Genomic DNA, 19717 nt, shown 5'->3' with positions numbered 1-19717 from the left:
TGTTGTCATCCACGGGGCGCGCTCCCGACTGCGGGACTCTACCTGCGCGTCCGCGAGTCCCGGACTCCAGCGCGCGGCGGGGCAAGGCGGAAGTGACGCCACACTGGGGGGGCGAAGGAGGCGGGGAAAAGGACCCGGAAGGGGGCAGTTCCGGCTCCGAGGGGGCGGGGCGAGGACGGGGAGGAGATGGGGTGGCGCCGCAGGTCGCTTCCAGAGGCCTGGGGAGGGAATGAGAGGAGGACGCGGGGCGTGCGCAGGTGAGCTAGTCGCGGGGCTGGCGGCGGGAGGCCGGCCGGGGGTCGAGGGGGGTTCGAGGGCGAGCTGGGGGCCCTCTGAGCCGGACGTGGCTCTGCAGGCCGGGCCGTGAGGGGCGACGGCAGAAGCGGCCCGGTGCCCGGGCTGAGAGGGGGTGGGGTTGGGGGCGGATCCGGCCTGGGCCGTCCCAGGCAGCTTAGACCCCGACCCCGAACACGGGCGCTCGGATGCTGCCGGCTCTACGGGGAGGGCTGCAGCCCCTCTCGAGCATCCCTCTCCCCCCCACGCCCACCCCCCGTATTGACTGGTGCCCATAGTCAGCAAGTTATTCGTCGCCCGCCTCATTCAGGTATTGTTTTCCGGAGCTTCAGCTTCGCTGTCTGTCTAGAGGCTCGCAGTTTCCAAAGCGCTTTATTCATCCTGCGTGTGCTGCGCCAGCGACCAAGACACTTGAGCTTTCTAGGCAGAACTGCTCTCTCTGATCGATACCAGAACCTTCCGACCCCGCGGAAACCTGGGCAAAGTACTTACGCGGTTCTGGGAATCTGCGCAGCCGTGTTTCTGCCTTTTAGGAGGCAACTCCTGCAGAGGCGGAGCCGGCTCTTAGCTTGGTCCACCCCCGAGAAGGCCTGCGTGCCGCTGTTCCGTGGCCCGGAAGCCAAGTGTCCTGGGTTAGAATCCCGCCCCTGGCGCTCATTAGCCGAGCCCCCTCGAAGCGGCCGCTGACCTCTCGGAGTCTTCGCCAACTGTGAGCACATTAGTAATATCTTATCTCCAAATATTGTTAGGAAACTTAAACGATATACGTAGGGAACCAGCGGAGTCCCGATACATCCAGTTTAATCAAGAATAGTGAATTAAACCCGACTTTCGCTTTACCAGTTGGACTCCTGTCTTTCTTGGTTATTCCGGGGGAGCAAAGGAAATACCCTTTTAAAACTCAAGCAGACTGGGTGTTTGTCTTGTAACCTGTCAGACGAAACAAACTGTAATAAGCTTACTGGAAAGTCTTGTGGAGTTTGTCACTAAGCAGTTCTAGTATTCGGAGTGTAGAAAGTTTAATTAAAGTTGTAAATTTTATTAGCCGTCCGGTTTTGCTTAAATTATTTGGTATTTCTACCAAATAATTGAGTCTGTCACCTCATTAGTAGAGAGCTTAAAAGTGGGGATGTTTGTCTCCAGGCCCCGTTCAGTAAGATTTAGTAAATGATTTTAAATTTGCCAACACTGTTGATTTATCCTGTCTGTGGGTAAAAAGGTTCATGGTTAGTTAATAAATGAAACTGTCGAAAGAAAAAAAAATAGTGAATTAAGACGACCGGGTTAAGAAGATTTTGTTTGTATGCTGATAACTTTCACCAGTGCCTTAGAAATACTAACACAGCCCACAAGTGTTGGCAGATGGAGAAAGCTCTGGTTCCCCTTTCCACCTTTTCACCTTTTCATTTTGGAACCAGGGTGCTTTCCACTGTACGTAGGTGCTGGGATTGTTGCTACCCCTCATTCTTTGTAGACTTGTCCCAAGCATTCTTGGTAACTTCAGTTCCCTTGCTCTTCATGCATGTTTAAATGTTCGTTAAGGGTCCTTTGAATGAAAGTCTCCACAGTTGGTGATGTGAAAAAGGTAAAGAGGAATTCAAGGAGCTTATGTTCTATAGTGAAGGGGTCACTCCTTTATTCAGTAAATATTTACTGATTGCCTGCTATGTGCCAGGGATTGTTCTAGGTACTGGGGATACAGCAGTGACCAGATTAAGTCCCTGCCCTCATGGAGTGCTTACATTTTATTGAAGGGAGGGGAAACAAACAGTAATCAAACATGTCATATGCCATGTGGTGATAAGTGCTGTAGAAAAAAATAAAGTAATATAAAGGGAATGGAGAGCAGAGAGATTTGCCACTTTTTTTTTTTTTTTTTTTTTTGCGGTACACGGGCCTCTCACTGTTGCGGCCTCTCCCGTTGCGGAGCACAGGCTCCGGACGCGCAGGCTCAGCGGCCATGGCTCACGGGCCCGGCCGCTCCGCGGCATGTGGGATCTTCTCGGACCGGGGCACAAACCCATGTCCCCTGCATCAGCAGGCGGACTCTCAACCACTGCGCCACCAGGGAAGCCCTTGCCACTTTTATATAGGGGATAAAGGAAGGCCTCTCTTGTTTAATAGGTGACATTTTAGCAGAGACTTAGGGAAAGCTGGGGAGCAAGGCAAGTGAATACCTGCAAGAGTTTTCTAGGCAGGGGGAACAGCAGAACGCAAGGCCCATGGCAAGAGCGTGCTTAGTGGGTTCAAGGAACCTCAAGAGGGAGTGAAGGAAAGAGGAGAAGCTGGGGGTTCGTGGTGGGGAGGGGTCACATAGGGCCTTGTAGGCCACTATAAGGACTTTGCCTTTTTATTCATTCGGTGAATGGGTTTGAGGAAAGCAGTGCCATAATCTGGCCAAAATGTTTACAGGATCATGCTAACTGCTGTGTTGAGAATAGACTTTTGTGGAGAGGTGAGAGGACCAAAGGAGAAAAAGCAAGACCAGTTAGAAAGATATTGCAATAATACAGGCAGAGATGACAGTGGCTTGGACTAGAGTGATAGAAGTGAAGATGGGAAAAAGCAGTTGGATTCTGGATATATTTGGAAGATAATAAGTCATGTTTATGAATAATTATAATGCTTACCATAAAAGGAGTGTAAACAAAGTGTTATGAAACTGGGATCCAATCTGGCAGGGAGTTAGACTAGACCTTGGGAGGTTTGAACCAGACTTTTGATGAATGAGGACAGTTGACTTCTTTTCAGGTTGAAATGTTAAGTAAGTGATTTCTTTTGGAATACAGAATTACATTCAGACTGTCCATAGAATGTGTGAAATTTCACATATCAGAAAGGGGAAATAAAAATTAGAAGATTTTGTAAAAACAAACATGCTCCCTTCACAGTCTTAAGTGTGTTGCCGGGTACGTTTTATGCTTTGTAGGAGAAATTCAGCGTAAATTGTTAAGGTTTGGGATCTGTCATTATTATACCTCTAGCTCAAATAGAGTACAGACTCATCCTAACAGTGTTTTGTGTTTTATCAAAGACAAAGTACTATCACAAAATGTTAACAGCTAACATTAATTAAGGGAGGACGATGAAGGTAATTACCAACCAAACATTGTCAACTTCCAAAAAATTCTAGAAAAGATTTGAAATGACAGGTTAGAGGCTATATACCAGAGGCTGAATGGGTCATGTCAAAAAATCATCCATGAAAGAAATCCATGTTAACGTGAAAGAAAAAAAAAGCTGAGATGTTTTTGTCCTTCTAAGACTTGTGCCTGAGGTAACAGGAATAAGACAATAGTGTTCCTGTGTCTCACGCTTCTCAGAGCCGTGAAAGGCCGCAGCTGCAGCCACTCCACGTACTGTAAAGAGCACGGAACTTGGAGTCAAAGGGCTTAGGTCAGAGTTTACTCTTTCTTCTTTAAAGATATTTAAATACTCTATTTTTAACAATTAACAGATAATATTTCTTGAGCTTATTGCGTGTCCAGCACCATGCTAAGCGTTTTCCATATATTCACTCATTTAGTTCTCTTGGGATCCCTTTAAGGTAGATGCTCTTGTGGGCTTCATTTTAGGGCGGCGGAATGTGTGACTAGAGGGATTAAGATATCTTGCCCCAAGTCGCAGAGGAAGTGGCAGAGCTGAGATTCTAGCCCCGATCAGTCTGTTCAAAAGAGCCCTTTAACCATCACACCATATGGCCACTTCTTATTCATGTTGAGAGGATTTTCCAGACTGTGATGTATGATATAAATAAAAGTACAGTTGACCCTTGAACAACGCTGGGGTTAAGGATGCCAACCCCCCAAAACTGAAAATCCACGTGTAACTTGTAGTCAGCCCTGTATATACGCAGTTTCACATCCACCAATTCAATCAACGTGGATAGTGTGATACTGTAGTATTTACTATTGAAAAACATCTGTGCATAAGTGGACCTGTGCAGTTCAAACCTGTGTTGTTCAAGGGTCAGCTGTAATCATCATTAAGATATTACATTCTAACCCTCAGCTGACTGTTGTAATGGCAACTGAAAAATCGAACTTTCTTTCAAAATGTAAATTTGACATCTGTATACTGCTCTTGAAATCATTCTGGCTCTGTTCTTTTGCCATGCTGTAGACATGCAGACAGTCGTGTATGTCTTTCTACTCCTGTTCTTTTGTCATCAAGGACGAATCTAGTCTTTCGCTAGCTCTTTAATGCTGTAAATTTGTGATGAAACAAAACAAAGTCTACTAAATTAAGAAGTAGAGAATAAAGAATTCCGTGAACAATATCTTGATAACTAGTTTCATGAATTCTCCCCAGACCACTAACACAGTCCAAAAATTATACCAACAGATGAAGTAAGAGCGGTTCCTAAATAATTTATGGATGATGTTATAAGGAATCATTTGGAAACTTTTTGCAAGGTGATGCAATCTACCAGAATAACTAAAAGCAACCATAAGGTATTCCAATTTTTGAAGGTGCTGGCAACAGAATATTGCTCAGAGTCTGGTAGAGAGCCAATTTAGAGTTTAAATGGAAAACAAAGAGGTTTCTATTTCATATCTCTTTAGATATTGATTTATGTTGGTTAGAATGTACCTTATATTAAATATAATACCAAATCCTCTATATAACCTAGTGGGTTATATAGAAACAAAAAACTAATTCCTGGAGTTTTTTTGGTTTTAGTTCTTAAGCATTCAATTTTTTAGTCTTAGAATCTCATTTACTATTTCTGGTTTCAAAAGAAAGGTTGTTTACAGGGTTGTAGTGTTCTTGCCTATTTTTTACAGTTTAAAAGACTTCTCCAGGAGTACCACTCTAGTTGCCAGATGGGATTCTGCCCGATTCATGAACTGCCTAATAAAGCCAATTAAATCTTTAAAAAAAAAAAAAAAAAGACTTCTCAAATGAACATTATCTATTTCTTCACCATCACCTTCCTGTTTAATCAGCTGAAGCGCAATGCAGTTCGGTGGCTTGATTTGTTATTACTAGGTTGTGTGTGTGTGTCTTTGTTGAAAGTGGGGTGCAGAGTAATTTTATAAATCAGTGTACAAATGGAAAGATAAGCCCTTTTTATTTGAATTAAGTAGCCCCCGCTCGCCACAACTAGAGAAAGCCCGCACACAGCAGCGAAGACCCAACGCAGCCAAAAAACAAAACACTAAGTAGTCTGGCTTCTCTAAGAAGAAAAATGTGTCTGTAATGCTGCAAATGATTCTGATTTAAAATTTTTAATTTCAAAATAAGTATCTCAGAGCTATTGAAAACACTAAATGTTATGTGTTACAGAAAATAAAGTTTAAACTAGCTTTAGCTTCGCCTGAATTCTAAATGTTGCGAATTAATCAACTTTATTCATCTTTACTTTCAAAACAGTAGTTTGAAATTCAGATAAATTCAAAGCTCTTATTTCATTTGAAACTGAAGCTGCCAGTTACTTTAACTGTCTTAGGACTTCCCTGGTGGTTAAGAATCTGCCTGCCAGTGCAGGGAACACGGGTTCGATCCCTAGTCTGGGAGGATTCCACATACTGAGGAGCGACTAAGCCCTTGCAACACAACTACTGAGCCTGCACTGTTGAGCCCACGAGCCACAATTGCTGAGCCCACGTGCCACAACTACTGAAGCCCTTGCACCCTAGAGCCCACGTGCTGCAACTACTGAGCCCACGCACCGCAACTACTGAGCCCACGCACCGTAACTACTGAAGCCCGTGCTCCTAGAGCCCATTCTCCACAACAAGAGAAGCCACTGCAACAAGAAGCCCACGCACCGCAACAAAGAGTAGCCCCCGCTCGCCACAACTAGAGAAAGCCCGCACACAACAGTGAAGACCCAACGCAGCCAAAAAACAAAACACTAAGTAGTCTGGCTTCTCTAAGAAGAAAAATGTGTCTGCTTCCTACACCTCATACTTTCTCATACATCACATTTTTTAAAGTTTTTTGTCTTATTACAAACAATACATTTTTCTGCCATAGAAAATTAGAATATAAAAAATTAAGAAATAGAGAATGAAGGACTTAGTAATCAATATCTTGATAACCAGTTTCATGAATCCTCCAAAAACACTAACATAGCCCCCAAATTATACCAACAGAAGTAAGAGCTATCAATAATTACCTTAACTTTTAATAAAGAGCATTATTATAACCGAAGTGGGAAGAGCTATAAAGACTTAGAGAAGGTCCAACCCAGTACTAACATTCCACTCTTCCACCAGCTCCAACCTCTGCCTATTAACTTTATACCCCCAGACCCAGTGCCTGGAATTTTCAGCTTTTTTAGTTAATTCCTTGAGTTAAAGCAGTCCTTCTCTTACTTATTTTTCACTCATATATTTTAGTCAGAGGCAAAGGAAACCCTAGGGGTGGGGAAACATAACCTAAAGAGGACATGGCTTGAGGCTGCCATTTGCTTTAAAATTGTACGTAATTTTGCATCATACTTCATAATATTGTTACTCTAGCAGTGATGTGTATTTTCCAGGAGTGTCTATCATGTTTATCCTGTAGCTTTGTATGCCCCACGTCACAGCGCTGAGTACTACAGCTTGAGAAGCAGAAAATTAGTAATTTTCCTTTGGTTTATTCACTCAGAAAGTATTCAGTGAAGACCTGCTTTATGCCAGACACTGTGCTGGTGATATGGACACCACAGACCTTCATTTGCAGTGAGGTGTGATAAGTACAGAAGTATCAAAACAAATTCTAAAGAAGGAGGATATAGTGATTAACTCTACCTTGAGATCAGATACAGAATCCTGAAACAGATGTGTCCAAACTGAATTTGGAAGGATTAAAAGTCTGAAAGTAGTGTCAAAATATAATTTTTTAACTTAAAAACGTGAGTTTTATACAAACATATAGTAAGCATGTGTCAAAAATGTATTTAACTCATTAATGAAAGAACCAACAAGATGGTGAAGTTGATTCAAAATAATATAGGCGAGACCAAAATCAATGAAAGAAAAACTGATGAAATAAGATTCCAAAATTAGCTGAAAACTGGTTAATAAGCTTTCCACTCCTGGCTAAGATAGAGTAACAGGGACCAGATTTACCCTTCCACCTGAAACAACAAAAACAGTGGGCAAAAATACATGAAACAATGGTTTTAAGACGTTGGACATTAGGCAGTGAAGGACAGTGATCCCTGAGAGACAAGATGCAAACTGTTGCCCCAGATTATTGCCTGGAGAGAATTTCTAGGCATAGCCTTGTGAGGAGAAACCCAGATAGAACTGGCAGTCTACCTGAATTGTGGATAAGAAGCTAGGATTCCAGGAAGGCCAAGGCAGCTAGGACAGAGTACTAGAAGGTAGAGAGCTTCTTAGAGCCGTGGATAAATACGGAGGATCCCCCTCCAGTCTGCAGCTGAATACTGATCAACACATAGTTGTGAGGAAACTCCCCAGGGCTGGGGAAGAGAGTACCCAAAAGAATTAGAGGAATTTTCAGAGCTCAGACAGGACCAGTGATAGTTCCAGTTCTTCTCACCCAGAATGAAAAATCTCATAATTCATAGGCCATCCGGTAGAGTGCTCAGAAAGGTTTTGCCTCTGTAGTTGGGAAAAAAATTAACCAGAGATTAAACGAGTTTTGATACTGCCTTAAAAAGCCTAAAAGCAAGACCTGAGAAGATCAAGCTTCTCCCAGATAACTACATCCCAGGGCAATACTCAATGATATTTATAGGAATATAAAAATATCAAGCACCATGCAAGGTAAAATCCACACAGTCAGGCATCCAATCAAAAAATATCAGGCATACAAAGAAGCAGTATGCAACCCATAACGATTAGAAAAATCTGTCAATTGAAACCAACCCAGAAATAACAGTGACATTAAAACATTTATTATTATTATTCCATATGTTTAAAATAATTAGAGAAAAGATTGTGCAAATGAAGTAGAGACATGAAAAATATGTTTTTGAAAGAAGAATCCAAGTATAAGAGATTAGATACAGCAAAGAAAAGATTAGAAAAGAACTTTAAATAGCAATAGAAACTATTCAAAGTGAAACACAAAGAGGAAAAGAGTGAAAAAATGAGCATAGGGGTAGGACAACTTCACTTGGACTAATATTCATGAAATTGGACTCCAGTGAGAGGAGAGACGAATAAATGTTAGAAGAAATAATGGCCAAAATTTTTCCAAATTTATTAAAATCTATGAACCCACAGATGGAAGAGGCTGAATGAACCCCAAGCAAAAGAAACATGAAGAAAAACTACACCAAGAGGAACAAAGATAACAATGACATCACATTTCTCACGGGAAACAGTGCAAATAAGATGACGGTAGAGAAACATCTTTGATTTTTTTCTTGAAGGAAACTTTTTTTTCTTGAAAGAAAAACAGTCAGCCTAGGATTCTATCTATACCCAGCAAAAATATCTTTTAAAAATGAAAGTGAGGCTTCCCTGGTGGCACAGTGGTTAAGAATCTGCCTGCCAATGCAGGGGACACAGGTTTGAGCCCTGGTCCAGGAAGATCCCACATGCCGTGGAGCAGCTAAGCCCGTGTGCCACAACTGCTGAGCCTGCGCTCTAGAGCCCACGAGCCACAACTTCTGAGCCTGCGTGCTACAACTACTGAAGCCCATGCACCTAGAGCCTGTGCTCTGCAACAAGAGAAGCCACTGCAATGAGAAGCCTGTGTACTGCAATGAAGAGTAGCCCCTGCTTGCCGCCGCTAGGGAAAGCCTGTGCACAGCAACAAAGACCCAGTGCAGCCAAAAATAAATAAATAAAATAAGTTTATAAAAAAAAAAAATGAAAGTGATAGGAAGACTTGTTCAGACATAGAAAAGAATTCATCAACAGCAGACCTACACTACAGGAAATGTTTAAGGAAATCATCAGGCAGAAGAAAAATTATACAGATCATAGATGCAGATGTAGATCAACACAAAGAAATGAGGAGCATCAGAAATAGTAACTGTATGGTTAAATATAAAATGCATTTTTCTTACTACCTAAGTCTCTTTGAAAAGTAACTGGCTATTTAAAGCAAAAATAATGGGAATTCCCTGGTGGCCTAGTGGTTACAATTCCAGGCTTTCACTGCTGTGGCCTGGGTTCAATCCCTGGTCAGGGAACTGAGATCCCACAAGCCATGACGTGTAGCCAGAAAACAAACAAAAAAACACTGTTAAAAACAATAATAATGAAACAAAAATAACATGTATTATGAAGTTTCTAACATATGTAGAAGTAAAATGTATGACAAAAATAGCACAAAGTGTATAATATACTCTTGTAAGGTTCCTATATTGTTCATGAAGTGGTATAAGAACACTTGAAGGTGTGATAAATTAAAGATGTATACTATAAACTCTAAAGCAACCACCAAAAACGTTCAACAAAGAGTCAATAAACCACCAAAGGATGTAAAAAAGAATCCTAAAAAGTGGTCAGTCCAAAAGTAGGCAGAAAAATAAGGAAAAGGGAATAAAGTACAGATGGGACAAATAGAAAACAAACAGCGAGATAGTAACCATGTCAATCATAGTAATCATATCAATAATCATAGTAATCATATTAAACATAAATGGTCTAAACACTCCAATTAAAAGGTAGAGATTATCAGATTGGATGAAAAAGCAGGACCAAACTATATACTGCCTACAAGGAACCTACTTTAAATATAAAGACATTGCTCTTCCCATTCTCAAGAGCTTAAAACAGCCTGTTGTACCAAAATCAAATTCTGTTGTCTAGGTATTAGCACCTTGTCACATTGGGCCATTCCTATCTGTTATTCTCTTAGCATTTTCCTTGTAGTAGACTACCTAGTCCAGTTTCCTTACAATTCCTGCCACACCCTGGGCATTCCATGATTTATGACATAATTGTTAAGTTACTATGGGGCTTGACTCATGGAACAGGTCAGTCAAAATGGGGCTTGAATGAGCACAGATGAAAAGTTATGGATAAGCAGAGAATACTTGAGAGTTGTGGATTCTTCAGAGGGAACAATGCACAAACAAGGCCCAGGGTGTGGCATCTAACACCTTGGTTTTAGATTTCTCACGTCCAGAATTGTAAGAAAATTAATTCATGTTATTTTAAGCCACTAAGTTTGTGGTAATTTGTTAAAGCAGCAATAGGAAACTAATACACATGTTGATACTCAGTCTACAAAGCTTTTATTAAGCACTTTCTACATGACACACAAAAATATCATGGTTCCGTTTTTTTAAACCTCTTGTGTAAAGCTGTTGAAGAGCGAGATTTGACGAGTGCTTTTTATTTTAGGTAACTCCTAATTCAGTATGCTTTCAGTTGCCTGTAAAATAACGAATTTATTGGCTGCAATAACTGAAAAGTGCAAAGGTTGGGCAGCTGTCAGGGCTCGGGCTTTATTCCTCTGTGAATCTCTTGGCTCTGTTTTCCCATTGTCAGCATCATCCTTGAGTTTCCCTCGTCTTGGGATGGCTACCAGGGACAGCCAGGGCTGTGTGCTGTAAACTATTCTGCATTAAAGTGACTAGAAAAGGGACTTTCCTGGTGGTCCAGCGGTAAAGAATCCGCCTTCCAGTGCTGGGGACATGGGTTTGATCCTTGGTCAGGGAACTGAGATCTCACATGCCATGGGGCAACTAAGCCCGCACGCCACAACTACTGAGCTCGCATGCCTCAATGAGAGAGCCTGTGTGCCGTAAACTACAGAGTGCACGCACTCTGGACCCCGTATACCACAACTACAGAGCCCATGTGCCCTGGAGCCTGTGCGCCACAACTAGAGAAGACCCGCATGCCACAACTAGAGAGAAGCCCGTGCTGCAACAAAAGATCCCGCATGCCTCAATGAAGACCACGGGTGCTGCAACTAAAACCTGACGCAGCAAAACATAAATAAATAAATTTTAAAAATAAAATGACTAGGAAGAATTCAGTGTATTGATAAGTTCAGGACAGTCTTCAGTTGGGATTGGGGTCCATCTCACGCAAATTGCTTGGTTACTTTACTCAATAGGGGAAGGGGGGACTTCCCCGGCAGTCCAGTGGTTAAGACTCTTCCTTCCAATGCAGGAGGCGTGGGTTCAGTCCCTGGTTGGGGAACTAAGATTTCACATGCCGTGGGGTGCAGCCAAAAACTTAGAAAAAAAAAATACGGGAAGGGGAGGTATTAAGATTCCTCTTGGAAAATCTGGGTGCTGTTAGGAAGGGGAAAGGGTATTGATAAATAATCAAGAGCTTGTCATACCAACAAAAGATAATTGTAATAACACCTTAAAGTAATGATAGCTTAAAATGTTAACTTGTGTAATGCTTCAGTACTAAAATCTGTCAATTCTTATGTATCATCAGAGGTTCTGGATGTGTCTGCTATTTAATGCATCATTCAAAAGCATTTTGGAGAAAAATCTCCTGAAAGTTCACAGTCTCAGGAAAGGTGTCTTTCTCTTTTTGTGCCCCTTGGTGCTAACTACTACCCACAGTTTGATGACCTGCTTTACTGACCTGTGAGGATTTCTTATATTCTAGTATTGGATTTTGGCTTATCATATCACCATGGTCCTAGTTGCAATGAATTAAGCTCTTTCTTTAAAAGCTTTCTCATATAAACATCTTTTTCATGTAACAGTTACTATTTCTGTCATCTGTAGTTAAGGTACTTGATTACTTGAGCAAAATAAAGATGTTTGCCATTCAGGATGTTAAGAGATTTATGGTAGACAGTCACATTTCAAAATCTTCAGAACTGACTTTGTAAAAAAATAAAATGGTCTCATTTCTTCTACATAAAACCAAGCGTAATATTAAGGAATATAATGATTATTTCTAGAGAAGGTAGACATTTTTAGAAAATCAAATATTTTCACTTTCATATATACTAAGTCAATATTAGATTTCAGTTACCTGACAAATTCCTCCAGCAATAATTGATAAATTTATAATTAACTTGTATTGTTAGTAGTGAGTGACTAATCCTATAAAGTGCTGTGGGAGACAAGATAAAGGACCCTTAAAGCATATCATTAGTTGAAATAGGATTGGAGGATTATATTATTTGTACCAGTTTTCTATGTAGTTTTTTGAAAGAGCTTTACATAGTTTATGATAAGTTGCCGTTAGCAAATAGTTTTGACTTTTATAATGTGCAAATGACTTGCAGCTATAGGAACTCTAGCACCTTAAGATTTTTGCTAATAATTCAGATCATTGGCTGTACAGTGGAATCACCCAGAAACTCTGAAAAAATACCCAGAAAAATCTCCCAGAGGTTTTGATTCAGTTTCTCAGATGGGGTTTGTGGCCACAATTGAGGACCACTAATTTAAAGGATTTTGAACATCACACAGATAGGGCACAAGTTGGTAACTTTAGAAAAAGGGATGGAATTTGTAAGGTAATAGACAAACAGTACGAATAAATGTTCATAACGAGTTGAACAGTCATCCTACATTTGGGACAGTGGGTGCTTAATCCACATCAGAGAAATGAAATCTTAATTTACTTTTAAAGCCTACAGGTAAAAAGAAAGTATATCTTATTCTGAAAAGCTGTTTTTACATTCCAAAGCAATCTCACATTTATTAACTTTTCTCATCCATACATTTAGAATTTTTAACAATACTCAACTGCTCCCCCAGTCACAGAAGAGAAGCAAGAACTACATAGCAGACTGGCAGTAATACTGGGTCAAGTTAGCACAAGAAATAGTATTTTTCAGAGTATAATATGTGAGCCAGTTCAAGTAAATAGTAAAAAGAGTTATTCAGTAAGTGGTGTTGGGACAATAGGCTATCCACTTGGAAAATAAAGCTACACAGAATAAATTCCAGACGGATCAAAGAGTTAAATATATATAGAGAGAATGAGAATTCAAAAGATAATTTAGAGCATTTTAAAGTGTAATCGTGGAATGGGGAAGATTGCTTCTTAGGCAAAACCCCAAACTGAGAAGTCATAAAAGGAACTATTGAAGGTGTACCTTATAGGTAAAGACTTAAACTTTGATTTCAGACTACTTAGTTCATTTTTATTTGTTTTTTTTTAATAGGTGTATGATCTTGGAACTAAAAATATCCTATAAATACCCAAAGGTCGCTTAATCAAGGGTATACATATTCAAACAATGAGACATCATTCTTTGCCTCTCAATGTTAAAAACGGTTGGAAAGGGTGTGGTGAAAAAGAGCACAGTCCTTCATATCCTGTTGGTGGAATATCAATCAGTACAGCCTTTTTTGAAGGGTGACTCAGCAGTATCTATTAAAAGTTAAAATGAGTATATACTTTGACGCAGCAATTCCAGTTCTAAATATCTGTCCTAGAAAAATAATAATACATTTAGAAAGAAGTAGGTACTAGGAGTTTTACATTGGCATTGTTTGAAATAGCTAAAAACTGATATTCTGAATTCGTACCAATATGGGGATTAACCTTTTGAGGAGAAGTGGAGAACAAGAGTTTTTTGTTTTGGGGGGTTTTTTTAATCTATAGGTAATTTTGCTGTGCAAAACTACTGAAAATGGTTTTAGGCAATATTTTCCCTAAAAGTTGTTAACTCATTAATGTTTTCCAATAAGTAGCAGCTGTAAGGCATAACTGCTTTTAATCAAACATTAGTATGTGGAATGTCTTTCTATAAGCCAGTTTTATATCCAGATTTTTGCAGAATGGAAACAGACTGTAATCCCATGGAGCTGAGCAGTGTGTCAGGATTTGAAGAAGATGCAGAGCTTAATGGCTTTGAAGGAACAGATATGAAAGACATGAGACTGGAAGCTGAAGCAGTTGTAAATGATGTTCTCTTTGCTGTTAACACCATGTTTGTCTCAAAAACCCTGCGCTGTGCAGACGATGTGGCCTATATCAATGTGGAAACGAGAGAAAGGAATAGATACTGCCTGGAGCTCACTGAAGCCGGGCTCAGGGTAAGTCATTTTCTCTTCAGGAAAGAAAAAAAAATTACATCTTTACCACTTAATCCAAAAGGGCCGGGAGTCAGGGAGTGGGAAAGAGTGTTAGATGAGAACTTGACACTCAGTAGCTTCTAAGTTTTTTTAAGGAAAGCTTTTTTCCCTAGGAATTTTTATTAATAACAAAGTCTTTCAGCCAACATGGGAAAATTGGATTTTTTGAAAAAGAAAAAACAGATTTGATTTGCAGAATATTTTGTTGTAACCATCACCCCCCAGATTAACTTATTTCTTATCTCTAGCTAAATATGTTTACCAGAATTATGCATTCTCTGCATTGGATGAGTTTTGCAGCCATTGTGTTGAATATTTTCCCACCTCTTATAAATGTCTCTTCTATTGAAACAACATACTTGAGGGAATTCCCTGGAGGTCCAGTGGTTAGAACTCCTTACTTTCACTGCCAAGGGCCCAGGTTCAACCCCTGGTCAGGGAATTAAGATCCCGCAGGACGTGCGGCACAGCCAAAATAAATAAATAACCTTCTGTCTTGGTCAAAAATCTCTGACTTTTCTGTTTCTATAGATAGTTCTCCCAAAGATACACAGTATCATAAAGTAGAGCACAGGGTTTAAGCAAGTAAAAATGTCACGTGATACATTAAACAAGCACATGAACATCTCTTTATTTCACTAGATTCAATTTACCTAAGATGTATGTGATCGTGTGTTCTGTGTATCCCTTGATAGAGGATCACTTACATTGAAGCCGATTGCAAGGCTAGCATCGTCACTACCCTTAGTTCCCCAACAGCTGAGGCTTGGCTTTAGGAGTAGTCCCGGAATTAACTAATCTTTGTGCTCCCCTTCCTAAATTTGTACCAAAAACTTGCAATCTTTAGAAGTGGATGTTAAATAGAAATAGGCAAATCGAAAGTAGAGATAAATGACCCCAGGTAAATTAATTCTGTCTGACACTGTTTAATTCTGGTGAGGTAGGAAACGTTCTAATGAGAGTCAGAAGTCTTACATGTGAATTTGAGTGACCTTGGGTGAGTCAGTCAACCTGAGTCCCTACTTCTTTATCTGTAAGTTGGAGATTAAAAAGAAAAGAAAACTGAAAAGTATTTGGGGGATGGTTATGTGAATAAAGTTTGCAGAAAGATCTGAATCAGTTATAAAACCTGACATGTAAGTACTCAAATATTTATTTTTTCAGTCTGATTCAGTTAACATTTACTGAGTAACTGTCCTGTGTCAGGAATTAGAAATCAAACCATGCAAATAAGACATGATCCCTGTCTCCAGGTAGACCAGAGTCTAGTGGGGGTAAGAGAGGGGCAAACAAAATTGTAATATGTTGTAGAAAGTGCTGGGACAGAGCATGGTCCCGAAGTGGTGCGATAACAACTCTGCTTCTGTTTCTAGCATAAACTTGCATCTCCTTATAATCCTGTTGAAGAAAAAAGCTTTGGCTGTGTTTAAGGGGAAAAAACACACAGAGAAGCACACAGAATAACATTCCCTTTTATCTCACAGAGTTGAGCAGATAAGTAATGTGTTAGTAATGAAAGTGGCATTTCAGATAACTAATTATAAGGCAGAATTAAAACTTCAAATAAATTTTAGAATTCTTTATACAAAGTCCAAATCACATAAATTATAACCATATGGACTAATAACACTGTAGTAATAATAAGTATAATTATTTATTATAGTACCTTTATAAAAAGACCCTCAATATATGTGGAATTAAATAGAAGCATGGGGACTTCCCTGGCGGTCCAGTGGTTAAGACTCCGTGCTTCCAACGCAGGGGGCACGGGTTCATTCCCTGGTCAGGGAACTAAGATCCCACATGCCGTGTGGTGCAGCCAAAAAACCCCAAAATAAATAGAAGGATGTTTTAGACCATGAAAATGAAATACTATTTTTGTATAGCTTTTTAAATTCTTTCTGTATTTTACATTCCTTTAGGATCAAAAGGTAAAACAGACCTTTTAGGGGCTTCCCTGGTGGCGCAGTGGTTGAGAGTCCGCCTGCCGATGCAGGGGACACGGGTTCGTGCCCCGGTCTGGGAAGATCCCACATGCCGCGGAGCGGCTGCGCCCGTGAGCCATGGCCGCTGAGCCTGCGCGTCCGGAGCCTGTGCTCCGCAGCGGAAGAGGCCACGACAGTGAGAGGCCCGCGTAACGCATAAAAAAAAAAAAAAAAAAAAAACAGACCTTTTAAATTTTGAGAAAAAAATTATGACGAGAGCATTTTGCTGGTGGTGTTCCTGTATGTTATGAATTGCTTAAATATTACAGGTTGTATTAAAAATATGTGTATTCTAACTATTGATGGAGAAACACATAATGTCGGAGAATGACCCATGTAAAAACTAGGGGTTTTTTTTTTGCTTTCTGTACCAAGATGAAATCTGATTATTTATTCACTACTGCATTTCTCTTGTAGGTGGTAGGTTATGCTTTCGACCAGGTGGATGATCATTTACAGACTCCCTACCATGAAACAGTCTACTCCTTGTTGGATACACTTAGCCCTGCCTACCGGGAAGCATTTGGAAATGCACTCCTTCAAAGACTGGAAGCTTTGAAAAGGGATGGACAGTCATGACTAAGTTTTTTCCTGTTAGAGAGGCTGCTGCTGGTACACAATGTTGACCTAAAGCTTGAAATTCTTCCAGGTGGTCATAGTAGAAAATGCATCTTTGATTTTGTGTCTTTATGATTTTTTGCTTCACATTTAGGCTTTTGATTGAGAACTTTATTGACTAATGAATTGTCTTTCTTAGTTTGTGATTCATTAAGGAAATCCTGAGGCCATTGCTGTGACACCGTCATTAAGACATTCAGATTTCTTCATATGGTATCTCTGGCATTCTGAAAACCTAATCAGTATTTCATTCTCTTATTGCAGGACTTTGATGCTGCCAGCACTCTCTCTTACATAGGAAATTCTAGATTTGCACAGTAATATAGGAAATAAACTAACTTCAAACTTTGATTCAGCTTGCTAAATCAGGGGTTTGCTACTAGCTTGGACTGACTTTGTAGTAATTATTTTGCTACCAGCCTTATTGGAAACAAATTATCAACTAGTTTCCCCTGCACAGATTTTGAAATTCACTGCTTCATGTAATCTATTTATATTATTAATATGGACTGATAAAGATGAATTAATTCTATATTACATAGCTAGTATTACGTGAAGAACAGGTACTGAAATAGTAATGTATTCCTGTTTGCACCAGCCGGCCAAGTAAGAGGACAAACCGTCAGCCAATGAGTGCAACAACTACTTGTTTCCAAGATACTTAAGCACATAAGCAAATATAGGAACAGGCTCCATTCTTTTCCTAACAAAAAGCATCTTCAGCGTGTGTGATTTAAAAGAAAAAAGACTGATTTCCTAGAAAACAATATTTTGGCCTGTGTTGATTCTTATTATGAATGTTTGTTTACATAATGTACAGTATATATTCAGAAAGTATTTTTGCTTCAACGTTTCCTTTCTATGATGTAGCGCTTTGGTATTCCCACAGCACCCCTCCTTCCCCAACAGATGTACAGCGTTCTGTCTGAATGCTAAATCTGCAATGTCATATGAGTGTGCATCGTATGGGTTTGAAACCAAAGGATGAATGAAGCATTCAGAGACTTAATATTTGAAAAACGGAGACTCTGTATTTTATATTTTATTACAGGTACTAATATTTATAAAAATAAACTATACCATGCTGCTACATGTTTTCAAGTACATGTTGAATAATAAGGATTGGGGAGTTGTTTTTTTAATACTAGTCTAAAGCAGCAACTATAGAAATGTTGAACTAAAATTCCACATCTGGACACACCTTCATAATTTGTCATTTGAAGACTTTTTAAAATCATTATGAAATAATAGGTACTTTTAGGCTCTGAAGATCATGTAGACCAGAGCAAGTTAAAGTTTGGTTTGGGTCACTATTCATTGTCAGAGTTTATTGGAATGCTTAAATTATGTTTGATAAATGAACATTCATCCTCGGCTTTATTTTCAGATGCTGAAGTGTTTGGGTAGCGAAGTCTAACTTCAGGTTGAACTTTCTCATGCTTAATCTCAGGCTAAATGTAAAGGATATTTGTAAAGTCTGAATAAAATTCTGTTTGCTAATTTTGAGTTAAGTATGAAGAAAAGTGATTGTATGTTTAAAAATTGAAAGCGTTCATTTTGTGATAAATGTTTGATTCCGAGAGATTCCGTTTCCATTTTTGAATTCTGTATTGTTCCATTTCGGTGTGAAGTGATTTGCTCTTTTTATTACTATGAAAGAGCAACAGAGAGAGAAGACATTAATAGAACTACACATATCAAAACCTCCACTAGATATTAAAACCTTCATTTTACCTAGATTTTTAAAAGAATTTAACCAGATAAATTAACCCTTGATTTCACTTCCAAAAGAAAAAGAAAGAACCTCCAAATAAGTAGCTCTTATAAGTCAGTAAGAAAAAAATGAGAATAAGGGGCAAATAATATGATCAACTCAGAAAAATATACAAATGTCCGGTAATCACTTGAAGGATGTTCGACCAGACCAGTAATTCAAGAAAGGAAAATAGGCTTAGCTATGTTGAGCCATTTTACCTAATAATTTAATAGTTTCTCTTATTTAAATATAATGATATTAATAAAGACTTAGTGAGAGGCATAGTTACACTCTATTGGAAGATATATTGGTGAAACCTTTCTGGAAAATAGTGGTAATAAAGCCTTTACAAAGCTTATAACTTCTGTGCTGGTAATAGCCTAGAAATCTAGCATAGTGACATGATTCAGCAGAAGATATACAACAAGGATGTCATTTTCGCTAATGAAACATTGAAAAGGCTCTAAAAAGTGGTTAAGTTATGCCAGAGCCTCTTGATGGAAAAATATGCAGCCATTAAAATTGGAGAAAATTATACTACAGGAAAAAAGGGATTTAAAACTACATCTTGAAAAATAATCTTATGTGTAACAGAAGGAAAAATGAAATAAAATATCCTACAGTGTTAATATAGTAGCTATCACTAGGTGGTAAAATAAGTCATTTTCTTTTTCATATTTTCTACATTAGCTTTCATATACTAATTAGAGAAGGGAAATGCAATAGATAACGGTGTTCAAACCAGCTGAAGAACATCCCTTTCTAGCAAAAGCACCAATCTGTGCTGAGCTGTGCCTGCTCCCAGGATCCCTGAAGCGGCAGTATGACTACGAAGAGAATGCAACCCTCATTTCCCACAATGACACGCTCCCCACCTTTCCTCCAGGTCCACAATCAATCATTACACATCCCACACAGCTAATCAGCAGCTACTGGGGTACTGAGCATTCATTCCCTTCCCCCATCACAACACTGCACTATTCTCTCGCCAGTGTTCAAAAACACGAAATGTGTGGTTTGATTGTTACGGGGGAACAGGGTAGGAAAACATTCTGATATGTGCCACGTTGACTTAAGAACTCTGCCCTTTACCCCTTCATTTCGTGTGTGACATGCCCAGCTGAGACTTGG

The 19717-nt window shown here is 39.5% G+C and overlaps 1 protein-coding gene and 1 non-coding gene across 2 annotated transcripts; both read left to right on the top strand.

The window, feature by feature from the left end:
• The first annotated feature begins 223 nt into the window (after positions 1–223).
• GSKIP (GSK3B interacting protein) lies at positions 224–18528 on the top strand. The gene is made up of 3 exons (XM_065872157.1): positions 224–257; positions 13930–14188; positions 16630–18528. The coding sequence occupies exons 2-3, from the start codon at positions 13931–13933 to the stop codon at positions 16789–16791; spliced, it is 420 nt and encodes a 139-aa protein (XP_065728229.1). The 5' UTR covers positions 224–257; position 13930; the 3' UTR covers positions 16792–18528.
• Positions 1116–1242, top strand: LOC136119720 (small nucleolar RNA SNORA27). The gene has a single exon (XR_010655681.1). It is a non-coding gene; the product is annotated as a small nucleolar RNA SNORA27 (small nucleolar RNA).
• Positions 18529–19717: the final 1189 nt, after the last annotated feature.

This window comes from Phocoena phocoena, chromosome 2 (assembly GCF_963924675.1).
Source record: "Phocoena phocoena chromosome 2, mPhoPho1.1, whole genome shotgun sequence".
NCBI lineage: Eukaryota > Metazoa > Chordata > Mammalia > Artiodactyla > Phocoenidae > Phocoena > Phocoena phocoena.
The sequence above is the reverse complement of the archived record's forward strand: the minus strand, read 5'-3'. Positions and strand labels throughout refer to the sequence as shown.

Coding starts and splice junctions, on each gene's coding strand:
- GSKIP (XM_065872157.1), top strand. CDS start 13,931: ATGGAAACAGACTGTAATCCCATGGAGCTGAGCAGTGTGTCAGGATTT. Junction 14,189..16,629: donor TCACTGAAGCCGGGCTCAGG/GTAAGTCATTTT, acceptor TTTCTCTTGTAG/GTGGTAGGTTATGCTTTCGA.